Here is an 18832-nt window from a genome sequence, read left to right on the forward strand (position 1 = left end):
ACAATGGACACTTCTGGATCACCTAATTCAGGTGATCAGGGAGACTGTGCCACTGAGCCCCACAGGACATCTATTACACCCTATCAAGATGGAGACAGAGCAGATTTATCTAATACACAGAAACAAATACAGAGAGGCAGCCAAAATAAGGAGATAAAGAAACATTACTCAAGTAAAAGAACAGGAGAAAGCCTCAGAAAAAGAACTAAAAAAAAAAAAAATAGAGCCAAGCAATCCACCAGATACAGAGTTCAAAACAATGGTTATAAGGATGCTCAAGAAACTTAGGTAAAGATGGATTAACTAGCCCTAATTAAGTTGTTTAGGTGTCATCCCATGCACCAAAAGGTTGCTGGTTCAATTTCCAGTCAGGGCACATGCCCTGGTTGCAGGCTCGATCCCCAGTAGGGGTGAGCAGGAAGCAGCAGATGTTTTGCTCTCACATCAATCTTTTTCTCTTTCTCTCCCGCTCTCTTCCTCCCTCTCTAAAAATCAATACAAATATATGTTTTTAAAAGAATAGATGAACTCAGAATTTCAACAAAGAGATAGTGAGCATAAAAAAAAAGACATGGAAACCATTAAAAAAGGACAGGTCAGAAATGAGGAATACAATAAATATATTTGAAGAATACATTTGAAGAAATCAGTAGACTATAAGATGAAGCCGAGGATCAAATTAGTGATTTCGAAGACAAGTTTGCAGAAAATACCCAATCAGAATAGCAAAAAGAAAAAAAAAAATGTAATGAGGATAGTTTAAGAAAACTGGGACAATATGAAGTGTTACAACATCCACATCATAGGAGTACTAGAAGGAGAAGAAAGAGAGCAAGGGATTATGAACCTATTTGAAGAAATAATGACTGAAAACTTCCCTAACCTGGGTTAAAAAAAGGACACACAAGTCCAGCAGGCATAGAGAGTCCCAAACAAGACAAATCCAAAGAGGCCCACACCAAGACACATCATAATTAAAATGTCAAAGGTTAAAGACAAAGAGAGAATCTTAAAAGCACCAAGAGATAGATGATTAGTTACATACAGGGGAGCTCCCATAAAACTGTCAGCTGATTTTGCAACAGAAACATTTCAGGTCAGAAGGGATTTGCTCAAATAATCCTAAGTGATAAAAAGCAAGGACCTACAACCAAGACTACTCTACCCAGAAAGGCTATGTTTAAAATTGAAGGAGAAATAAAGAACTTCCCAGACAAGAAAAAAGCTAAAAGAGTTCATTACTACCTAATGATTATTTTAAGAAATGTTACAAAAGCACTTCTTTAAGAAGAAAAAATAAGAGAGAAACATGGTCATAAAAAGTAAAATGGCAATAAATATGTACCTATTAATAAACACTTTAAATGTAAATAGAGTAAATGCTGAAATCAAAAGACACAGGGTAGGTGAATGTATAGTAAAACATGACCCATACATATGTTGTCTACAAGAGACTCACCTCAGAATAAAAGACACACTCAAAACTGAAAGTAAAGAAATGGAAAGAGATATTTCATGCAAATGGAAACAAAAACAAACAAACAAAATGGTAGAGTAGCAAAACTTATATTAGACAATATAGACTTTAAAACAAAGACTAATAAAAGACAAAGAAGGACATTACATAATGATAAAGGAATCAATCCATCAAGAGGATATAACCCTTGTAAACATTTATGAGTCAATATAGGAGCACCTAAATATATAAAGCAAAACTTGATGGACATAAAAGGAGAGAGTGACAGCAATACAGTCATAGTAGGGGATTTTGACACTCCATTGACATCAATAGATAGATTGTCCAGGCAGAAGATCAACAAGAAAATATTGGCCTTAAATGATACACTAGATCATATGGATTTAATTGATATGTTCAGAGCATTTCACCCCAAAGCAATAGAATACACATTCTTTTCAAGTGTACATGAAACATTTTCTAGGATAGACCACATGTTAGGACACAAAACAAGTCTCAAAATATATTTTTTTAAAGACTGAAATCAGCTCTGGCTTGTTTGGTTCAGTGGTTAGAGTGTCGGCCCACAGACCAAAGAGTCGCAGGTTCGAATCTGGTCAAGGGTACATACCTCCATTGCAGTTCAGTCCCCAGCTCTGGTTGGGGTCATGTGCGAGGCAACCAATGGATATATCTCTCTCACATCAATGTTTCTCTCTTTCTCTCTCCCTCCCTTCTTTCCTCCTACTCTATCTGAAAATAAATAAATAAAATATTGAAATCATATTAAATATCTTCTCTGACCACCATAGTATGAAACTAGAAATCAATTACAAGGAAAAAAAAAAACTTAAAAAAACAAAAGCACATGAAGACTAAGTAACTTATTACAAAATATGAATGAATTAACAATTAGAATAGGAAAAAAATCAAAATACACCTTGAGACAAGTGAAAATGAACACACAACAATCCAAAGTCTATGAGGCACAACAAAAGCAGTCCTAAGAGGGAAATTCATAGTGATATAGAACTATCTAAAGAAACAAAAAAATCGGACCAGGTGACTCTGTTATGAAGCATTTCCTGTGAACCAAAAGGTGGTGGGTTCAATTCCAGGTCAGGGCACATACCTAGGTTGCAAGTTTGAGCCCCAGTCAGGGCACATACAGGAGGCAACCGATCAATGTTTCTTTCTCACATTAATGTTTCTCTCTTTCTCCCTTCCTCTCTCTCTAAAATCAATAAAAACACATCCTTGGATGAGGATAAAAAAAAAAAGAAAGAAAGAAAGAAAAGAAACAAAAAAATTCTAAATAACCTAACCTTACACCAAAAGGAACTGGAAAAAGAACAATAAACAAAGCCCAAAGAGATTAGAAAAAAGAAAATAAACATCAGAGCAGAAATAAACAAAACAGAGTCTAAAAAAAATACAGAATATCAGTGAAAACAAGTGCTAGTTATTTGAAAACATACACAAGATTGATAAACCTTTTTCTTTAATTTTTTATTTATTAATTTGTTTTTGTTATAGATGTTTCTCAATTTTCCCCCATTGACACCCTCCTCCCCTCCCCCCCCCGACCCCATCCCCGGCTTTGTTGTCTATGTTCATTGGTCATACATACATGCATGTAAGTTCTATGGTTTATCTCTTCCCCCACAAACCCTCCCCTCCTCTGAGGCTTGTCAGCCTGTACCCCACCTCCATGTCTCTGGGTTAATTTTGTTCAGCAGTTTGTTTAGTTCATTATATTCCACAAATAAGTAAGATCATGTGATATTTGTCTTTCTCTGCTTGGCTTGCTTCGCTTAGAATAATACTCTCTAGGTCCTTCCATGCCATCTCAAAGGATAAGATACTTTTATTTCTTACAGCTGCATAGTATTCCATTGTGTACATGTACCACAGCTTTTTAATCCACTCATCTACTGATGGACACTTGGGTTGTTTCCAGATCTTAGCTATTGTAAATAGTGCTGCTATGAACATAGGGGTACACATATTCTTTCTGATTGGTGTTTCAGGTTTCTTAGGGTATATTCCTAGAAGTAGGATCACTGGGTCAAATGGCAGTTCAATTTTTAACTTTTTGAGGTAACACTATAGTGTTTTCCAGTCTGCATTCCCACCAGCAGTGTACTAGAGTCACCTTTTCTCCACACCCTTGCCAACACTTGTTGTTTGATGAACACTGATAAACCTTTATCCAGACTAATCAAGAAAAAAAGAGAGAGGAAACAAATAAATAAAATCAGAAGTAAAAAAGAAGTAACAACTGACCCACAGAAATACAAAGAATTAATTTTAAAATATTACAAACAACTATGCTGATAAATTGGACAATCTGGAAGAAATGGATAAATTTATACAAACACACCATCTTCCAAGATGGAATAAAGAAGAAACAGAATATATGAACAGACCAATTATAACCAACAAACAAAAGTCCTGGACTGTATAAGTTCTCAGGTAAATTTTACCAAACATTCAAAGAACTAACACTTATCCTTCTCAAATTAGTCCCAAAGAAATTCAAGAGAAAGGAAGATTCCCAAGTTCATTTATGAGGCCAGCATTATCCTGATTCCAAAACCAGATAAAAACACTTCAAAGAAAGAAAAGTATGCATCAATATCCTTAATGAACGTAGATGTAAAAATCATCAACAAAATATTAGCAAATTGAACTCAGCAATACATTTAAAAAATCATACACCATGATTAAGTGGAATTTACTCCTGGGACGCAATTGGTTCATTATCTACAAATCAACTTATGTGATACACCATACAAACAAAATGAAGGATAAAAATAATATGATCATATTAATAGATGCAGAAAAAGCATTTCACAAAATCCAACACCAATTTATGATTAAAAAAAAAAAAAACAAACTCGGACTTCCGGTCAAGATGGCGGCATAAGTAAATGCAGTATCGCGTCCTCCCACAACCACATCAAAGTTACAACTAAACTACAGAACAACTATCATCCAAAACCGCCTGAAATCAAGCTGAATGGAAGTTCTACAGCTACGGAATTAAAGAAGCAGCCACATCGAGACTGGTAGGTGGGGCGGAGGCAGACAGGCTGGTCCCACACCCACGTGTGGTGGATAAAAGTCAGGAGGGACACCTCGCTGGGAAGGTCCTCCCTGAGGACTGAGGGGTCCCCGTCCCACACCAGGTGCCCTGCTCAGGGTTCCAGTGCGAGGAAGAGAATCCCCATAACTTCTGGCTGGAAAAACCAACAGGAACTGAGGCTCAGGGAGGCGGAGGAGGCTGGAGCCCCAGGCAGCTCCTTTTAAAGAGCCTGCACACGAACTTATCGGACTCTCTCCCTCTAAGCTTGGAGGGGAGGCAGCTCGAGGGGCGCCAGAGACATACAGGGAAGAACTGAGCTGTTTGGCACTGGAGTGAGGGCTGGAGAGGGGGCTTTCTCTGGGACAAACATGCAGTCAGAGGCCTTTGTTCCTTTGGTGAGCTCTTCCCTGGGGCAGCAGACAGTCACCATATCTGGGACTCCAGCAACCTGGCTCACACTGGTAGCCCCGCCCTGGTGACTCCCTGAGGCCCCACCCCACCCAACTTTCAGGCCCACCCAGGCTATTGCCAGTTGCTTTACCATAGGATTAGCCTGTCTTGGATCCTGCTTCAGGTTTTCCTAAATTCTATCAAACAAGCGGCATCTGGTCTCAGCTAGCCCCATACCACTCATTAAGTAATACACAGAAACAAACACAGGGAGGCAGCCAAAATGAGGAAACAAAGAAACAGGTCCCAAATGAAAGCACAGAAAAAATCTCCAGGAAAGGAACTAAGCGAGATGGAGATAAGCAACCTAACAGATGCTGAGTTCAAAATACTGCTTATAAGGATGCTCAATGAACTTACTGAGGGCCTCAAAAGCATAAAAAAGGACCAGTCAGAAATGATGGATGCAGTCAGAAATGAAGGAGGCACTAACTGAAATAAAGAATAATTTACACAGATTAAATAGTAGAGAAGGTAAAGCCAAGAAGCAAACCATTGATTTAGAATATAAGGAAGCAAAAAAACACCCAATCAGAACAGCAAATAGAAAAAGGAATACAAAAAAATGAGGATAGTGTAAGGAGCCTCTGGGAAAACTTCAAAAGTGCCAACATTCGCATCTTGGGGGTGCCAGAAGGAGAAGAGAGAGAACAAGAAATCGAAAACTTCTTTGAAACAAAATAATGGCAGAAAACTTCCCTAACTTGGTGAATGAAACAGACATACAAGTCCAGGAAGCACAGAGAGTCCCAAACAAGATGAACCCCAAGAGGCCCACACCAAGACACATCATCATCAAAATGCAAAAGGTTCAAGACAAAGAGAGAATCTTAAAAGCAGCAAGAGAAAAGCAGTTAGTTACCTACAAGGGAGTTCCCATAAGACTGTCAGCTGATTTCTCAAAAGAAACTTTGCAGGCCAGAAGGAAGTGGCAAGAAACATTCAGAGTGATGAAAAGCAAGAACCTACAACCAAGATTACTCTGTCCTGCAAAGCTGTCATTTAGAATCAATGGCTTTCCCAGACAAGAAAAGCTAAAGGAGTTCATCACCACCAAACCGTTATTATATGAAATGATGAAGGGTCTTTTTGAAGAAAAAGAAAATATATGAACAAACAAAATGGCAATGAATACATATCTATTGACAATGGAATCTACAAGCAAAATCAACAGGCAGAACAGAAACAATCTCATAGATACAGAGAACATTTTGTTGGTTTCCAGATGGGAGGGTGGTTGAGGGGAATGGGTGAAAAATGTGAAGGGATTAAGAACAAATTGGATCTTGTAGCTACTGCGTTCACCGACGCTGCTGTTCCCAGCGCCGATATGAAGTGGCCGAAGTTAAAGAAAGCAAGTAAACGCATGACCTGCCATAAGCGGTATAAAATCCAAAAAAAGGTTCGAGAGCACCATCGAAAATTGAGGAAGGAGGCTAAGAAATGGGGTCGCAAGAAACCTAGGAAAGATCCAGGAGTTCCAAACAGTGCTCCCTTTAAGGAGGATCTTCTTCGGGAAGCTGAACTAAGGAAACAGCGGCTTGAAGAACTAAAACAGCAGCAGAAACTTGACAGGCAGAAGGAACAGGAAAAGAAAAGAAAACTTGAAATTAACCCTGGTGTTGAGCCATCTAACATGGAACCTGTAAAGGAGGAATCTGGGCAATGCAAAACCAAGCGGGGCAAACAGAATCCAAAGAAGTTATATTGTCAAGAACTTAAAAAGGTGATTGAAGCCTCAGATGTTGTGCTGTAAGTGTTGGATGCCAGAGATCCTCTTGGTTGCAGGTGTCCCCAGGTGGAAGAGGCCATTGTGCAGGGTGGACAGAAAAAGCTGGTACTTGTATTAAATAAATCAGATTTGGTACCAAAGGAAAATTTAGAGAACTGGCTAAATTATTTGAAGAAGGAATTGTCGACAGTTGTGTTCAGAGCTTCAACAAATCTGAAGGACAAAAGGAAGATAATCAAGATGAGGAGGAAAACTCCATTGAAAAGTGAAGTCTGCATTGGGAAAGAAGGCCTTTGGAAACTTCTTGGAGGTTTTCAAGAGACTTACGGCAAAGCTATTCAGGTTGGAGTAATTGGTTTCCCAAATGTGGGGAAAAGCAGCATCATCAATAGCTTAAAACAAGAACAGATATGTAATGTCGGTGTATCCATGGGGCTTACAAGGAACATGCAGGTTGTCCCCCTGAGCAAACACATCACAATCTTAATAGTCCAAGTTTCATTGTGTCTCCACTCAACTCTCCCACTGCACTTGCTCTGAGAAGTCCAGAAAGTATTGAAGTTCTAAAACCAGTGGAGGCTGCCAGTGCCATCCTGTCCCAGGCTGACACTCGACAGGTAATACTGAAATTCACTGTTCCAGACTTTAAGAACTCTTTAGAGTTTTTTACTTCGCTTGCTCAGAGAAGAGGACTACGTACACCAAAAAGGTGGAAGCCCAAATGTAGACGGTGCTGCCAAATTGCTGTGGTCTGAGTGGACAGGTGGCTCTTTAGGCTACTATTGCCATCCCCCTACATTCTGGACTCTTTCTCCACATTTTAATGAAAACACTGTGACAGACATGAAATGGGGCTTTAATCTGGAAGAACTGGAAAAGAACAATGCACACAGCATACAAACCATCAGGGGCCCTCGTTTAGCCTGTAGCATCCTTTTCCAGTCCTCGGGTCTGACGAATGGAATAACAGAGGAAAAGGACATAACTGAATTGCCAAAACAGAAAGAGAACAAGCAGGAAGAAGGGGAGGACTATGAAGACATCGACAGTGACCAGGATAGTGTTGATGAAGATGATGGTGAAAAGAGCTTAGACATGTCCTCTGCAAACGAGACCTGTGACACATTCCTTGATGAGTCTCAAGCAGATGAACAGTCTGCACAATCTTATGTCTTGGATGGAATGTCTGAAGAGGAAGATGATGCTTATGACTTCAGTACAGACTATGTATAACATAACTTTGTCCTCCTAGGGGTTTTTAGTTGCTGTGATTTATTTTTTTTATATTTTGAACAGATTGCTAAGCTATTCTATGTGTGTGATGTACCAGTTTGTTTCTGGTATGACATAAGCTGTATAAAATTTGTAAATATGAAAAAAAAAAGAACAAATTGGTTGCTAGATTGACAAACCTCAAAGAGAAGGGGGCTGGGGGGTGGGAGGAAATAAACCAAAGAACTTATATGCATAATCAATGGACGCAGACAACAGTGGGAAAAGGCAGGACGGGGGCGGAAGTGGGGAGGAGGGGGTCAATGGGGGGAAAATGAGGAACATCTGTAATACATTCCCAATAAAGATAAAAAAAATAAAAAGTAAATAAAAAAAAACTCTCAGCAAAGTAGGAATAGAGAGAACATACTTCAACATAATAAAGCCCATATATAACAAATCTGTAACTAACATCATACTCAATACAAGGTGTATTTGCAAGGATGTGGAGAAAAGGGAACCCTCATGTACTGTTGGTGGGAATGCAGATTGGTGCAGCCACTGTGGAAAAACAGTATGGAGGTTCCTCAAATACAAAAAATTAAATAAGGAACTGCCTTATGACCTAGTGATTCTACTTTGGGGTATATATTCAAGGAAACCCAAAACACTAATTCGAAGAAATATATGCACACTTATGTTCATTGCAGCATTATTTACAGTAGTCAAGATATAGAAGCAACTCAGTACCCATCAATAGATAAGTGGATAAAGAAGATGTGAGAGATATATATAATGAAATATTACTCAGCCATAAAAAAAAAAAAAGAAATATTACCATTTGCAATAGCATGGATGACCTAGAGGATAGTATGCTAAATAAAATAAATCAGAAAGAGAAAGACAATTACCATATGATTTCACCTACATGTGGAATCTAAAGAGCAAAATAACCCTGAACAGTTTGGCTCAGCGGTTAGAGCGTTGACCTGCGGTCCAGAGAGACCCGGGTTCAGTTCCCACTAAGGGTGCATACCTCAGTTGCAGTTTGTCCCTGGCCCTGGTTGGTCGTGCGGGTGGCAGCCACTCGATGTGTCCCTTTCACGTCGATGTTTCTCTCTCTCTCTTCCTCTCTCTCCCTCCCACTCTATCTGAACTAAAAATGGAAAACAAAGTATCCTCCGGTGAGGAATAGATAGATAGATAGATAGATAGATAGATAGATAGATAGATAGATAGATAGATAGATAGATAGATAGAAAGCAAAATAAACAAAACAGAAATAGACCTATAGATGAGACTGATGGTTGCCAGAGGAGAGGGTTTAGAGGGCTGGGTCAAAAAGGTGAATGGATTGGAAAGTACAAATTCGTAATTACAAAATAGTCATAGGAATGTAAAGTAGAGGATAAGAAATATAGTTACCAATGCTGTAATAACTACGTATGGTGCAAAGTTGGTACTGGAAATACCAAGCAGAACACTTTGTAAAGTATATGACTGTCTAACTACTGTGCTGTATACCTGAAACTAATACAAAATGTAAACTCTAATATAATTAAAGTTTAAAAATAAAGATAAGGTTTTCTACTATCAAAATCACAGCCAACAATAACAAATTACCAAGTAATTTTTAAATAGGAGGTAGTTTTTAAATGTTTTCATTTTAAAGATTTGGATGTTAAGAATACAGCATCACAGCCTCTCCCAATAGATTCTCTAGGTTTATACTAATACAACCAATGGAGGAAAATGTACAATTGCAAGCTGTTATTCGGCTAAGTAGCAGGAGTTTAATGCTTACCACCAATTATTTAAGAGACTAGGATCTCTCTAAACCACAGAACTTATATGCATATATACATGGACAGTTGACATGGACAACAATCTGGGGAAAGGGCAGGGAGGGAGGGGGGAGGGGGGAATCAGTGGGGGGAAAAGGAGAAACATCTGTAACAAAAATTAATTAATAAAAAATAAAAAATAAATAATAGACTAGGATCTCTCAAAAAGAGGTGTATACACACACACATACATCTATACTTTTATATATTGATATCTGTATCTATATATATATATTGTGCTGGAGACCACTTTTGCCAATGCAGTTCTAGAGTCGTCCTGGCAAATGCCTGCCCTAAAAGCAGAGAAGGGGCCTCTAAGCACATAAGAGACATGGAGCCAGGGGTCTAATCCATTAAGCCTTCAAAAGTTATATATGTAATAAATGTAATCTGTGTAATATATGTTTTAAGCCCTGGGATGGTATAAGACTTGATAGCACACAACAGGCAAGCAAATACTTAGTGATTTAACTTCTCTAGGTCTGTATATCCTCATCTATAAAATGGGGATGAGAACCCTCTGTGGAAAAGACTGATTAAGAGTAGGCTGGAACTATTTACAATAGCTAAGATCTGGAAACAGCCCAAGTGTCCACCAGTAGACGAATGGATCAAAAAGCTGTGGTACATATACACAATGGAGTACTATGCAGCGGTAAGAAAGAAAGATCTCTTATCCTTTGAGACGACATGGAGGGACCTGGAAAGTATTATCCTAAGTGAAAGAAGCCAAGCAGAAAAAGACAAATACCACATGATCTCACTTATATACGGAATATAATGAACATAACAGTCTGAGGAATACAGTAGACCCAGACACATGGAAGTAGGGCACAGACTGACATCCCTCAGAAGAGGGGAATGGGGGGTGGGGGGGTGGGAAGAGATAAACCACAGAACTTATATGCATGTATGCATGACCAATGGACATGGACAACTAAGCCGGGGACGGGGTGGAGGTGGGGTGGGGTGGGGGGTGCCAATGGGGTAAAAAGGTAAAATATCTGTAACAAAAAAATAAATAAAAATTCATTAAAAAAATTTTTAAAAAAGAGTAGACTGGAGAAGGTAGGAGAGGGGTGGGAGCAGGAAGGGGGGCGGTCAGTGGGGAAAAAGGGGAGACATCTGTAATACTTTCAACAATGCAAAAGAGATGACACAAGAAGCACTGCCTTATACCTGGAGCATAGGAAGTGCTCTACAAATCAAAGTTAGTATTACTAGGAAACACGGAATATTTTAGCTATCTTTGCCCCTAAACTAATAGCCATGCTCCTTTAAATAGCTTTTTTTTTTCCATTTTTTAAAATTAATTTATTTGTGTTACAGATGTTTCACCTTTTTCCCCCACAGACACCCTCCTCCTGATTCCGCCCCCCGCCAAATATCGTTGTCAATGTCCGTTGGTTACACATACATGCATAGAAGTTTAAATAGCATGATAAACGGCACTTTAAATAGCATTTTAAACAGCACTAGGATTTCTCCCAAATCAACTTAACAAAAGTAGAATATAAAAGGGCATTCTATTGTAGAGAACAGGAGGAAGGGAGACAGTAACACTTACTTATCCAGTTCCTGACATTGAGGAAACTTTGTTCATTTGTCAGATCAAAAAGCAGAAGAAACCCCATAGCATCTCTGAAGAATGCTGTTGTCAAGCTCCGAAACCTATGAACACAAAGGCAGACTGATCACCTGAACCATGGCCCCACCCCTGAAATATAAAGCTACCTGTAGGGCCCTCAGCCTCTCACTGTAGTTCATCAAAAACAAATTAGATGTTTAATAACATGCCATTGTTTCTAATAACTTCATGTTATACATGCGTATTATAGCTCTTAGTTACACAAGATTTAGTGAAGCGTGTGGTTATAAATGACACTTTAACAGTATAAAATTATGAGTATAGCCCTGGCCAGTTTGGCTCAGCGGTTAGAGCGTTGGCCTGTGGTCTGGAGAGACCCGGGTTCGGTTCCCGCTAAGGGCGCGTGCTTCGGTTGCAGTTTGTCCCTGGCCCTGGTTGGTCGTGCGGGTGGCAGCCACTCGATGTGTCCCTTTCACATCGATGTTTCTCTCTCTCTCTCTCTCTCCCTCTCCCTCCCTCCCACTCTATCTGTAAAAAAAAAAAAAATTATGAGTATAATCGATGATTTTAGGTATCTTACAAAATATAGTACATAGCTATCTAGAGCAAGAAAGAATATATATAGCATATCTAGACTTTTAAGAATGCCAACAATGATCAGAAGTTATACTTGGAATTTTCTTTTAAAATAAAAACAACCTGTATAAATTTTAAAAATTTAAATGAATTAGATGATGATATTCCAAAAGTGTGTAAGACAGTTGTTTATCACTTACATAAATGTATGTGTTAACAGACCATGTGATTTGAAAACCCAGCCTGCTGAACAGGGATGACAAGAAGGAGTTCATGGCCCTGGCCAGGGTGGCTCAGTGGTTAGAGTGTCAGCCTGCAGACAGATGAGCCTCGGGTTCCATTCCAGTCACATACCTCTGTTGCCAAACCAGGTCCTGGTCAGGGTTGTGTGGGAGGCAACCAGTCAATATGTCCCTCTCCCGTAAATGTTTCTCTCTCTCTCCCTCTCTCTCTCCCTCCTACTCTATCTGAAAATAAATAGAATAATATCCTCAGGTGTGGATTAAGAAAAAAAAAAAAAAGGAGATCCTTTAGTCTCACACAAGAATTTATTGTCCAGCTAAGAGTTAATTAGACCCAAACAATGGTGCTTGCTGTATATGTTTTCCTTGTCCTGTGAAGCTCGGCTTGACCTGACATTACAATGTGTTTCATGACCTTTTGATTTCAGTCTCTACAGCAGCCTCTTATCTCTGATGAACCATTTCTTTGGCTTTATGGTGGGAGTAGGAATGACTCAGTCCCTCCTCTTTCTGGGTACTTTTTTCCCCAAGGCTCTGTCCTGCTATCTCCTCTTTTCCTCTAACAGTCCATTTCCTCTCACTGTGCCTTATGCAAAGCCTGCGTCTGACACACATAGGCTCCAGGGAGACCTCTGCATTTGCTCGAAAATAATTTGGGGAAGGGAGTGAATAGGAAGGAGGGGTATGTATAAAATAAGATTGCCTACAACTTAACAACGGTTGAAACTGAGAAATGAATCCATGAGTTCATTGTATTATACTCTCTATGTACTTGAAGTTTCCATAATAAAAAGTTAGAAGACAAACAAAATCCTTCAAGGAATCTTGAGGAAAATTTTCTGTGAGGAAAAACAGAAACCTTAGCTAACTAGAAGCAACTTTACATCAAGATTTTGTGTGACTTACTTTGGCCAAGCATCTTCTGATCGTATGAGTTAATTCCAACCAGATTTTCCACTAGGTTTCAAAAATCAGCTAAGAATAATACATACAGGTGTTGGCAAAATAGGTTTATAGTGTGTGTATATAAATCAGAGTTTATTCTTGTATTATTATTTATTGTATTATTTCCCCATACAAACAATGGTAAACCTACTTTTGCCCACCCCTGTATGACTCTAGCTTTTTTGTGGCTGAGTAAAGAGCAAAAGGCAATGGAGAAAAGTGTATACTGTAAGCCTTTTAAAAATGAAGAAAAAAATTTTTCAAAGTCCATAAGTAAGGTGGTCCATTTGAAAAAGATTCATTTCTCCTTTGACCTTGTAATGAAATAAAGCCAACATTATCAACTCAGACTGATAAATGTCCTGCTAATTTGGAAGCATGTCTTATTCAGGCGCAAATCAACGAATCAGCTGGCTTTTTCCTGCTCAGATCACTGTATGAAAAGTGTAGCTGTTTTTCCCTTTCCTCCAGTAAGGAGAACGTAACTGAAGAGCTCATACCTCTCCTGCCCTGCTGTGTCCCATAACTGCAGGTGGATTCTCTGGCCTCTGCCAGTGGCTCCATCCGGCCCATTGGCTCTGTATACCTAAAATACCAAAATAAGAGAAAAATAACATACCTAAAATACCAAAATAAGAGAAAAATAACATACCTAAAATACCAAAATAAGAGAAAAAGAACTTCTGAGACCAGTGAACACTTCTTACTTTTCTATTCAGCACAACTCTAGTATAAACTTCTAAAGAAAATCCCATTTGGAATATAACCTTATTTGTATTTTACTCCAAATTGTCTTTGGATAATACAATGATTTTCATGAACATATATATATGCATTATATATTTTTATAAATATATTATGAAATATACGAATGATACATAATTTATATAAAAAATAATAATCAGCTCATCTTTCCTCAAAGAACCCTCTGGTCATTCACGTCAAGAAGTAGTACCTTCTGCCCTGGCCGGTTTGGCTCAGCGGTTAGAGCGTCGGCCTGCGGTCCGGAGAGACCCGGGTTCGGTTCCCGCTAAGGGCACGTACTTCGGTTGCAGTTTGTCCCCGGCCCTGGTTGGTTGTGCGGGTGGCAGCCACTCGATGTGTCCCTTTCACATCGATGTTTCTCTCTTTCTCTTCCTCTCTCTCCCTCCCACTCTATCTGTACAAAAAATGGAGAAATGTCCTCGGGTGTTGATTAAAAAAAAAAAAAAAAAAAAAAGAAGTAGTACCTTTCTATGACTTTTCCCCATCCCATCTTTTAAGAAATACTCTTAAAATAATTTTATAGGAAGTACCTCTGAAAATCTTTTTCCATAAAAATGAAAACAATAGCAAAAACTGTCAAAATCAACTTTTCCAGAACATTGAATATTAGTAAAAACAATAAGCTTTTTGGTGTTTTAACTTGTCCTATTCTCCTCTCCCTCTCCCTGGCTCCGCACTTGTCCTGAAAACCAACACACACACAACCATCACAGCTGTGAAAGCCATCAGTGTAGCGGCCAATGTAAGCAGTGGAGGCAAAACAGGTGTGGAGCTGCCCCAAAGTCTCATCCCAAGAGAACTGAAAGCTGCCTGTATAGCTCCATTCCCAGGCCTTGTCTGTTTTACCTGACTCAGAGCTCAGTCTGTGAGAATAACCCTATGCCTAGTGCAGTGTTTAAAATAATCAGCAGCAAGTATTTAACATCGCAGCTACCGAAGGCAAAAATACCTGTTGGGGCTAACACATATCTAACCAAAAGGACTTAAAAATAAAATTTAAAAAAACAGAAATGAGATGTCCTTAGAGAAATTTAAAAAGCTCCAATATATTCCTTGGCATCCATTAGACTGTGCTCATACACAGGGCAGTGCGTATGTCCAGGAAAGACCTGAAAAAGTCCTAATCTCTCACTGACCTTGAGGCTCTTCTCAAGCATAAAGTGAAGGCTAAGGCAGACTTATAAACCACCTACAGGAGCAAAGATGAAGCCCAGCCGGTGTGGTTCAGTTGGTTGAGCATTGTCCCATGCACCAAAAGGTCACTGGTTCGATTCCCAGTCAGGGCACATGACCGGATTATAGGCTCGATCCCCAGTAAGGGGTGTGCAGGAGGCAGCCAATCAATGTTTCTTTCTCTCTCTTCCTGCCTCTCTCTCTAAAATCAATCAAAACATATTTTTTAAAAACAATTCACAAAAAGACAACCAATTTCAAAATAGACAAAGGATCTGATTGGACATTTCTTCAAAGACGATATATAAATGGACAATAAAGAACTACAGACCAAGAAAATTGGTCAACAACATTCATCATTAGGGAAATTTAACTTAAACCTACAATAAGGTACCACTTCATACCCACTAGAATTGCTATAATCAAATAGACAATAACAAGAATTGGTGAAGATATAGAGAAATTGGGACCCTCATACATTGCTGGAAATGTAAAATGCTGCAGTATCTTTGGGAAAATGTGGAAGTTCCTAGGCATATACACAAGAGATTTGAAAACATAAATCCAGCCCAGCCAGTGTGGCTTAGTGGATTGAGCATATTCCCATGGACTGAGAGGTCCTAGTTCAATTCCCAGTCAGGACACGTGCCTGGATTGCAGTCTCTATCCCCAGTAGGGGGCGTGCAGGAGGCAGCCAATTGACATATCTCTTTCATATCGATGTTTCTATCTCTCCCTAAAAAAAAAAAATTCAATAAAACATTTTTTTATAAAAGAAAACACAGCCCTGGCTGATTTGGCTCAGCGGTTAGAGCATCAGCCTGTGGTCCTGAGCGTCGGCCCGCGGACCAGAGAGACCCAGGTTCAGTTCCCATTAAGGGCACATACCTCAGTTGCAGTTAGTCCCCGGCCCCTGTTGGGGTCATGTGGGTGGCAACCACTTGATGTGTCTCTCTCACATGGATGTTTCTCTCTCTCTTCCTCCCTCCATCCCTTTCGCTCTATCTGAAGATAAATGCAAAAAAAAGAAAAAATGTCCTCGGGTGAGGATGAAAAAAGAAAAACATAAGTCCACACACAGAAAAATGTATATGAATGTTAAGAGAAGCATTATACATAATTGCTAAAAAGTGAAACAACCCAAATAGACAAATGGATAAACAAAATGTGGTATATCAGTACAATGAAATGTTATTTGATCATAAAACAGAACGAAGTTCTGATACATGCTACACCATGAATGATCCTCGAAAATATGCTACATGAAAGAAGCCAGACACAAAAGGCCATATATTGTATAATTCCATTTACATAATATGTCCAGAAGAGGTAAATCCTTAGAGAGTAGACAAGTGGCTGGGCAGAGGAGAAATGGGGAATGACTGCAAAAGGGTATGAGGTTTCTTTCCGGGGCAATGAAGTGTTCCAAAATTAACTAGTGATGATGGTTGCACAAGTGTAAATATATTAAAAAACACTGAACAATATACTTTAAATGAGTGACTTTTAATTAATTTATTTATTTTTTTTGGTATGTGCCCCTAGCGGGAACCAAACCAGGCACTATATGATCCACAGGTCGATGCTCCAACCGCTGAGCCAAACTGGCCAGGGCTAAATGGGTGACTTTTATAGTATGTGAATTTTATATCAATAAGCTATTTTTTTAAAAAGATTATAAGATGAGAATTAGTAAATATAATCACATATATATTAACTATACCAATTATATGTCAATATTGAAACTTTCATAAAGATCCTGTTTTTACTCAGTGGGTCTGAGTCTCTGTAAGACTCTAGTAATGGAAAAAAAGACCTGAAGTGAGTAGGAAGGAATGAAAATTTCTGTCCTGGAAGCCAAGGACCCTGTATCTTTCCTAGGTAGAGAATGTTCGATGGAAGGGTCTTGTCCATTGATCTCCTGAACACTTGTTGACCTGCTCCATGGTAACAGTCAAATGTCTAGCGAGAAATATAGTTCATGGAAAAAGCTCTCTTCATTCCTCTGCCACTCTGACACAGTGACCTCCTGTCTTCTCCTTGACCGCCAGACTATTTTTTAGTCTTGTGGTCCTTGACAAAACAAAAAAAGAGCCTCCTCCCTCCTCATTCTGCAGAATTTCTGTTCGCCGTGTTACTTCCCAGGCACACGCATGACCAGCATCCCCACTGCTCCTCCCAACTCCCCTCCGGGCAGCAGCGAGTCCCGCCACTTAGTGTTCCTTGCAGGATTGCTGAGGCCTCAGTTAAGAGCAAAGTCATCAAGAAAAATATCAAAGGTAGAAGAAACAGCCAACAAAACAGTATGGGGCAGGGTGTTTTGTAGGCTTCCTAACAAATGTTGACAAATGACTTTGTGGATTTCAGAGGGGAGACAGAAGCCAAAAAAGTATCAAGGGAACATTAAAAAGAATCTTCACCTTTACTTTGTCTGCCTGGTTGTATATGAAGTGTCCCTCAGCACAGCCCTTTCTAAATCACACTGCCCGGATTGAACATAATACACTTTTATATGTACCCTTAATTTTAGATTCCAACCTTTGTCCTCCTAATTCCTACAATGTAAACTAAACAGACGGGCAAATGTGAACTCAGAGATTACATTTTCATATAGAAGGATATAGAACTTACCACTCTCTTTTCCCTGAAATCGATGCCCACTGTTGTGATAAATTTTGAGTTAAATTTACCATCTGTGTACTGGTAGAGTACACTGGTCTTTCCTACTCCAGAGTCTCCCAAAGCTAAAAACTTGATAAGGTAATCATAGTCTCCATCAGACATAATGAAGAACTCTGGTTCACCTGCAAAAAAAAAAAAAAAAACACATGCAATATTTACTGAAAATCCATTAGAAAATATTAGAATCTAAGATCTGGAAACAGCCCAACTGTCCATCAGTAGATGAGTGGATAAAAAAGCTGTGGTACATATACACAATGGAATACTATGCAGCTGTAAGAAAGAAAGATCTCTTATCCTTTGAGACAGCATGGAGAGACCTGGAGAGTATTATGCTAAGTGAAATAAGCCAATCAGAGAAAGGCAAAAACCACATGATCTTACTTATTTGTGGACTATAGTAAATAAAATAAGCTGATGAACAAAATAGACCCAGAGACATACAAGTAGGGTTCAGACTGACAAAACTCAGAGGAAGGGGGCGAGGGGGAGGAAAGAGATAAGCCAAAGAACTTATATGCATATATACATAACCAATGGACATAGACAACAATGCTGTGGGGGGTGGAGGCGGGATCAGGAGGAGGGTATCAGTGGGGGGAAAAGGAGAAACAACTGTGACAAAAATAAATTAATTTTAAAAAAAGACAAAAATCCAAAGTGACAATGATAATCAAGAAGGTAATGGTCATTAAGTCTTATATACCGATCACATAGAACAAAACTTAAATTTAAAAAAAAGAGAGAGCCCTGGCCGGTTTGGCTCAGCGGTTAGAGCATCGGCCTGCGGTCCGGAGAGACCCGGGTTCGGTTCCCGCTAAGGGCACGTACTTCGGTTGCAGTTTGTCCCCGGCCCTGGTTGGTTGTGCGGGTGGCAGCCACTCGATGTGTCCCTTTCACGTCGATGTTTCTCTCTCGCTCTCTTCCTCTCTCTCCCTCCCACTCTATCTGTACAAAAAATGGAAAAAAGTCCTTTGGTGAGGATAAAAAAAAGAGAGAGAGAGAGAGAGAACGGAGAATGTTACAGGAATAATAACAATTCTTAGAGCACAAGTGGTTCCAATTCCTCCCCCAGTTCA

At 39.3% G+C, this 18832-nt stretch overlaps 2 protein-coding genes across 6 annotated transcripts in view; one reads left to right on the forward strand and one right to left on the reverse strand.

The window, feature by feature from the left end:
- RAB27A (RAB27A, member RAS oncogene family) overlaps nt 1-18832 on the reverse strand; it is a 91504-nt gene that overhangs the window by 16209 nt on the left and 56463 nt on the right. For all 5 annotated transcript variants that reach the window (XM_036246328.1, XM_036246341.1, XM_036246331.1 and 2 more), the window contains 3 exons: nt 17703-17875; nt 13634-13719; nt 11350-11453 (listed from right to left, as the gene is read on the reverse strand). In XM_036246328.1, coding sequence (XP_036102221.1) covers nt 11350-11453; nt 13634-13719; nt 17703-17855 — 343 coding nt within the window. In that variant the 5' untranslated portion in view covers nt 17856-17875. The remainder of the gene's footprint in view (nt 1-11349; nt 11454-13633; nt 13720-17702; nt 17876-18832) is intronic.
- On the forward strand, nt 6325-7980 carry LOC118619670 (guanine nucleotide-binding protein-like 3). The gene is given in 3 exon segments (XM_036246325.1): nt 6325-7210; nt 7213-7421; nt 7423-7980. Coding segments are annotated over 3 exon segments (1632 nt in total). The 3' UTR covers nt 7960-7980.

Source organism: Molossus molossus, unplaced genomic scaffold, assembly GCF_014108415.1.
Source record: "Molossus molossus isolate mMolMol1 unplaced genomic scaffold, mMolMol1.p scaffold_m16_p_1, whole genome shotgun sequence".
NCBI classification, from domain to species: domain Eukaryota; kingdom Metazoa; phylum Chordata; class Mammalia; order Chiroptera; family Molossidae; genus Molossus; species Molossus molossus.